This window comes from Egretta garzetta, unplaced genomic scaffold (genome assembly GCF_000687185.1).
Source record: "Egretta garzetta isolate BGI_Z169 unplaced genomic scaffold, ASM68718v1 scaffold56, whole genome shotgun sequence".
Taxonomy (NCBI): domain Eukaryota; kingdom Metazoa; phylum Chordata; class Aves; order Pelecaniformes; family Ardeidae; genus Egretta; species Egretta garzetta.
The window spans coordinates 12,878,364-12,885,704 of record NW_009260182.1 but is presented as its reverse complement, the minus strand read 5'-3'; the positions used below and the strand labels follow the sequence as shown (position 1 = coordinate 12,885,704).

Sequence of the window (7,341 nt, the reverse complement as noted above, 5' to 3'; positions counted from 1 at the left end):
CGTTGTGTTAAATACCTGCTTTGAGGCTTAAATAAAAATTGCCTTGTAATGCTAGGTTAAGAAGTATATTGTTTTTCCTTTGGAAACTCTTTTAATCAGAGTGCATGTGCTTTTCATCACAGATGTAAATGTGTGATGAAACATGTTTTGTCATGTGCCTTGACTATATCGGGTACCTTCTACAAGATGTTAGAAGGACAAGTCCCCAGCAGGTCTGAACCATCAAGTCTTCATATGAAGCCTTCCAGAATTCTCTCTTTCTCTTACAGGAAGATGAGCATTTGGAGTAATTAGGACACTAGAAAAATTACCTTCTCAGGTATTTTCTTCAGGAATAAGAATAATCTTTTGATGTGGTCAAGGTGGGGAGACACTTGAATCACAGTAAGAGACAATAGCGATGCAGTCAGTTATTAATGTCACAGGAGAACAACTGGCATATGAATACTGGCTAGCAATATTAATATTTGAAGTTCAATCTTTCTTTAGGATGCTTGTGAGAGAGAAACAATGAGGGTATACATTTAAATAAAGTTCACCGATCTGTAACCAGACTGCATCCTTTTTTTTCCTGACTCAGGTTTATTTGGCCATCCTGTGGATGGCAGTGATTCTCACTTCTAAGATTTGCTTTTCCTACATCCTTTTTTTCTTCTGAAACAATTTCAGTTTCTGGTGCCTTTTCATCCTCTATTTTGCTACCTATTATTGACACTTTCTTCTTTCTTATCATAAACTTTTGCTGCTGCTTTTAGGGTTTATTTCTATTTTCCTGCTGTGCTTAAATCTCTTTCTGTCATTTCTTTCTTCCTCTAGAGAGCTTGGGTATTCCAGAATTGATGAGAAATACCTTTCAGCTTTCTGCTGTACAACTAACTTCAGTCTCCCAGCTTAGTGCGAGATTCTTCTTCCCCTTGCTAGCCATTCGTCACTTCTCCTGAAGGGAGAGGTGATTTGTATATCCGATAGAGGAAGCCCATCTTTGTCCGCTGCAGCTTTTAGAGCCACTAGGGACTTGAGCTTCAAGAGGAGAGATTGTCTTGCAGAGAAACGTGGTGGTGGTGTGTACTTGTTACAAAAATATTCTCAAATCCCCAAACCTTCTTTATGTTCTAGTCAGTCTGTGGAATTTCTCTTTTGATTTCTCTCCATTCGTGTCAGCTGTGCAGGGTGAATTTGAAGATTTGGCAGCTACTTTCATTGTGAAGTGTCTGTGAGCAAAGACATTTGAGGTGTGTGAGAACCAGGATGCTATGGAGTGGGGAAGGCGGCACTGATCAGGGATAGTAATCAATCAACAGAATGAAGCTCTATTTTGAATGTTCTCTAGACTAATTCATTCTTTTGATTATCTGACCTTTCCCTTCCTGCTGTGTAATTGATGGTTTTTATCAGGCAGTTCAAGAGCTTACTTTTCTAGATACAGTGAAGGAACACATTGATGTAAGAATTTTGCACTCCAGGATGCTGGTGATAGCAAAATCTGAGAATGAAGCTTAACCTTATTACCTGGCTTCAAATCTGTCTATGCTGAAGTTACTAATTTTTGTGATGTGCCACGATGGAGGATAGGAGAATAGAAGCACCAGATTCACTTTTATGTGTGGTAGAGGTAGGCAGAATATAAAACATTTTAAGTAAATCAAAAGATGTATTCCCTGACACATCTTGTTAAAAATGCATAGTTTATCTGGTTCACCTTCAAGGAATATTTAAACAATACAAGCCCGAAGTATTAAATTCCTTGAGAAGGTCATCTGGTAAAAATTAAATTATCAACAAAGTTTCAGCTACCGAAATTAATATGGTTGTTCTTCTCCTCCCTGTAGATTGCAGGGGAGCTACTTCTGTTGGTTGGTCTTGGTGAAGGTTAATGCACTAGTCTGTTCATTACATATTTTAGGAAAAAATCCAAATAGTGCCTCACTGAAGGGTGTTTCATAGCCAGGATCATGAAAAACTGACCACAGTAAATGACAGCGCAGGGACTGATTGGTTGAACTTGATGTGCTACAATTGTGTGTGAGTGAGACCCTTAAGTCTATTGAGATTTTACATTGATTGGGATATAAAGATGTCTATAAAAACAATAGAACAGTTCAGAGCTTTTAATTTTTTTTACTGTCTCCTGTGCTCCAGTTTTGTTTTGGTTTTTTTCCAAAGTTAATCCTGAATTGCTTCTTTTCCCCAACATGGCCTAAAGTTGACATTTAGAGAGAGTTTACTATCTTAGGGCTGCATATGCAACAGAAAATGTGCTGTGCTGTTTTTTAAAGCAGTTGGATGGGTCTGCTCTAACCCAGAGGTTTCTGCCTACGGTGAATTTTTTACTCTTGCTTTGGTAGATGAATGGAGGTCGTAAAGTCCAGCTGATGTCAAGTGCCGCTAGCAGTGATAAGCTCTTCTATTAGCACAGCTTGATTGGGAAGGCGGCTGTGCAGTACTATCGATGTCAAGTTCCTATATTCACACACACACACTCTGCAAAAAATTGCAAAATATAAACCATGGATTCTCTGAAGAAGAGTAAGTTTCCATGGAGCAGTGTCTCTGTCACATTAAGATAATATGTCAGGTATCAAAAGCTAAACTGATAGCCAGAAAAATAAATGCTGTTACTACAAATTGAGCAGCCAGTGATTAAAAAAAAGAACAATGTGCTTGGACTTCAAATAAATCTGTCATTAATCCTCTCAATATTGTTAACATCTGTTGCAGAAGAACACGAAATGTTGATGAAATCTTTAAGGTAAGACTTGTAATGCAATTGTCAGGGTAAATCAGGATTTGAATGTGGGAATTACTTTTTTTTTTAGTGGTCATCATTTGGAATTTTATGTTTTTAGGTCTAGGTGGTGTCCCTGTAATTATGTGTCATCTCTGACATTCTAAAAGAGTCTGTCCTTCGTGTGATAAGAAGGAGCTTCCAAACAGCTCAGTTTTCCTGAAACACTTCTATTCTTGCCAAAATCTCACTTGAATTACACTAGCATTACACTTGAATTACAGTAGCATTAGTTCATTACTAGCAAGTGCAATAAATACCTTGTCTTAGTGCTTTTTAGGTGAGTGCACTGTGTGCTATGATTTACTTTTCCATTGCATCAGTAAACATTTTTGGGTTGTGATAATTTTTAATAACTTTTTGCATCCTCACTCTTTTTTTCAGTGGATCTCTCTGAAACTCCTGTTGTCCTGGTATGGTAAACCTCTGAAAGACTATGAACTCTGGGCCTTATGTCATGAGTGTTTATGTGCTCTGCAGACTTGCGTAGATTATCCAGGTATAGTTGTAATTATCTTAAAATATTTGCTTAGTTATTTATGTTCACTGTATTAATGTTTTAATTATTTGGTTGATGCAAAATATCTCAACTTTATTTTGTGTACAGAAAAAATAATAGGCAATATTTCTAACTTTACTCCCTTAAATTGTGACTTAGAATTTTTACTCAATTTGGAGTTTTCTTCCATATATAGAAGAATGTCTTCTTTCATCTTTATTCTGAGATTTGATGGCTTTTGCGGGGGAAAAAAATCTTTATGACTGCAAGCAGTGAAACAGCTTTTCTATTTAGACATTTTGGGGATGGAGAAACTGTACTATGACTTTTAAGAAAAGCACTTGGGACTTGTATCTCAAAAGTAGGAGGAAATATGTTTAACATATATGTAAACATAAAATTTCCTCTCTTCCCTGGATTTCTTTGTGACAAATGATTCCTGACATATTTTTGACAATACAGGGCTTTTGTCAGTTTAAAGTGCCCAGGGTCTTGTCATGACATTACTCCTTCCACATTCCCTATGCTTCAGTTTATAGGAGGATTTTCAGAATTCAACTTCTGAGAGAGGAACAGGGAACTGTCCTTTGACAGAATTGGAATATATTGTGTGTGACTTGGGAGAAGACCATCCTAAACTTCCATAGGCGTTCTGAATGTGGGTGTAGCTTATACTATTAATAAATCTGTAGTGGTTCTGATAAACAGAGCAGAGGTTACACTACCACCCCTCTGCCTTTCCTTTTTCTTGATTTAAAAAGCCTGCTTTTGAGGGTTTGGACAGGGATGAGTTTGAATTCTGTAATTGAATATAAAAAATTGGATAGTAAGGTACAGAAAACTTACTGCATCTCTTTGGTTTTCAGCTTGAGCTATTTTATCTTTTATGATACAAAACTTTTAAAAAGGTGTCCTGGTTTTGGCTGAGATAGAGTTAATTTTCTCCCTCATAGCTGGCGTAGTGCTGTGTTTTGGATTTAGTATGAGAACAATGTTGACAACACACTGATGGTTTAGTTGTTGCTGAGCAGTACTTACACCAGTCAAGGACTTTTCAGCTTCCCATGCTCTGCTAGGGGCACAAGAAGCTGGGGGGGGGCACAGCCAGGACAGCTGACCCCAACTGGCCAAAGGGCTATTCCAGAACATATGATGTCATGCTCAGTGTATAAACTGGGGGGAATTGCCCAAGGGGAGGGATCGCTGCTCGGCCATGGGCTGGGCATCATTGGTCAGTGGGTGGTGAGCAATTGCATTGTGCATCACTTATTTTGTATATTAATTTTTTTATTCTTTTTGTTTGCTGTCTTTATCTCAACCCACGGGTTTACTATTTTTTTTCCCCTGATTCTCTCCCCCATCACACCGGCAGGGGGGGAGAGGAGAGTGAGCGAGTGGCTGTGTAGTACTTAGGTGCTGACTGGGGTTAAACCACAACAAAAGGAAATTGGCCATAAATGGAGATTTCTGAGCACTTGAAGCAATGTTACCCTTAAAACTAAGCGTTTGATATACCTGGCAACAGAAGGATTATTTCAGCCTCCTAGCATGTTCCTAATGTTTGTGAAGGTTTCAAATAACTGCACATAATGGCTCAGATTCCAATTCAATACACCTAGCCAGCCTCTGTTACCATACCTACATGCACCTAGAATGCATAAATCTTCAAAATACTAAAGACTGAGTTGTGATCTGAGCCTTATGTAGCCTGCAAAAGTGAACATAATGATACAAAACCACTAAATGAAAGGCATCTTAAAATTCCATATTTGACAAATAAAGCTACCTTGAAGTTGAATAATGTTTTCATCTTTAGAATATTTCTGCCAGAGGATTCTCTGCCTCTTCCGAGAGTAATTGTGCCTTGTGGAATGACTTACAGTGGTGTTACTACTTCAGTGCCCACACACAAAGTTCTCTCAGCATTTCTTTGGAATAATATTCACTTCTTAAAGGTGAAGCTGATACCATATAAAGTGTTTGTTAAAATATCCTTTGTCTTAACACTGGGAGAGTAAGATTGGTAGCTGATGAGTCATAGTTAAATATATGAAAAGTGGAACAAGCTGGATTATTTATTATTTATTCACTTAGACAGCCCTTTCCTCCAAATCCTTCCTTGATTATGCTTTTTTCATTATCCTAAGCAGGAATTATCTGGGTAAGAAAACACACCCCAGGGCTAGATTCTTCATGTATTTTTTAATTCAGTCCTGCTACAAAGGTTGTTTCTACCCTCCACCGGGACTTTACTCATTTCCTCTCCTCTTATCAGAGGCTGTTGCTTACATGTTGTTCACGGGCACTTTAGAGAACCCAGGTGAGAATTCTCGTGTGGGACTGAACAACTTGAGATCTGGGTTGCACAAACGGTGTTGCAGATTCAGGGCCAGAGGCATTAACTCTTGAGAAGCAAAGAGAGTGAGCATGAAGAATTCTCAGGGGAGCTGCCTCTACAGAAATAACTAGTAAAAGTTCCTGTTCGGGAAGACTTTGCTTTACAAAGCTTAAATTCATGTCCAGCTTAAATATTATAGAAGGTAGTAGGCAAGCCTTTATTTACATTAAGCATAGTGAACAATTTAATGGCTTTAGGTGTGTTTTGTACAGGTAACTACAAAAGCAAAAGGATTATTTCCTTTTTTTCTTACTTTATTTTTCTCTCTTAGACCTCTTAAACTTACTATTTAATAATAAATTATTATTTGTTTTGTTCTTAGACCTCTTTAATATTTTATTTAATAATTAATAAATTTAATGTTTTAACCTCTTATTTAATTTAATATATGAATCTGTTCTCCTAGTACTCTGTTTTTAGTAAGAAAACAGCATATTTTATGTTAGTCTACAAAGGCAGGGCAACATTGCTAGCCAGTTGGCTTATTATATTGAAACATGTTAAATTACAGTGTGCTTTGAAGATATCAAACAGATAGACACAGTCTTACCACAAGTTTTTCACCGTTGAATTTATATAACATGATCTCGTGACCTTAATGTTAAGTTCCTGAAGACCTCAACTAATTTAAAATAGTTTTAAAAATCGGTTATTTCTTTCCAAACTATGGAAAATTTCAGGGCCTTGCAAATACCATTCTGCATAACAGTTCTGCAGTGGGAGAGTACGTGCCATTACAACTATTTGTGCAAAGCTGGACTCCATATCCTATCTCACCTAGAGGAGTTCTGGATGTGGCCACATATGTCTCAGCTGTCTCCAGATAATGACCCTGTCTGTATTTTGGTGGGGTTGGAGGAGGGAAGAGAGGAAAGATTCAATGCTTAGGATAAATTTACTATCTTTTATTGGTAACTTAGAAGAAGTTACTTAGAGAAGACTAGAGTACATCTAGCTGTTGCATTTCTTTTTTTATTTTGTTCCTTACTTGGCCTCCCTTTTCAATGCTGGGTGTAAAGAAAATAAACTTCTGCTATTCTAAGCCCTTTTGTGTGATCCCATTTTGTTTTACTTTCTTGTCTTTGTTTTGCAGGAATTGCTTTGGGTGATATGCACATCTACTGTCTCTTTATTGGGGGGTGTCTCTTCTAGCATTAGGGTTATTTAAAGCATCATTTATCATAGGGTAATTGCTGACATTGCAAAGTATTTTTTTAATTATTTAATTATTTTTTACTAGTGTCAAATAGTTACAAGAACAGATATTTATTATACCTTGCCCTTTTGTGGCTTGTTTTGCAGTGGTCTTATGTTTGGACTCTGTGCTGATTGACAGCCATGGAAGTATCCTCTTTGCTGCTCCAAAAGCTGAAGGTAAACTAATACATTGTGTGCTCTGCTTTTATTTTTTTGAGGGGGAGTGGAGAAGAAAGAAAATATCTTACTTTTTGTTTCTGGTTTCTTTTCTCGTTTAGAATCTTGTGATATATTTTATTTAGCTCCTGAAATTGAAGAGGAGGATGTGGATACTGAGAAGGTAATGTGGCAGGTTATGTAGGATGCTGTGCATTTTATCAAAGGACAGTCGTATCCCTCTGCTGCTTGAAGAAGAAAGCTAAACTCTTCTAAGATTCTGATATTTCTAATTTCTCCCAGTAT

At 37.3% G+C, this 7,341-nt stretch overlaps 1 protein-coding gene across 1 annotated transcript in view; it reads left to right on the top strand.

Annotated features, from left to right (window-relative positions):
- The window catches only part of KNDC1 (kinase non-catalytic C-lobe domain containing 1), a 109,470-nt gene that overhangs the window by 78,058 nt on the left and 24,071 nt on the right, over positions 1-7,341 (top strand). The window contains exons 10-12 of the mRNA XM_035897422.1: positions 3,170-3,284; positions 6,985-7,056; positions 7,158-7,219. Coding sequence (XP_035753315.1) covers positions 3,170-3,284; positions 6,985-7,056; positions 7,158-7,219 — 249 coding nt within the window. The remainder of the gene's footprint in view (positions 1-3,169; positions 3,285-6,984; positions 7,057-7,157; positions 7,220-7,341) is intronic.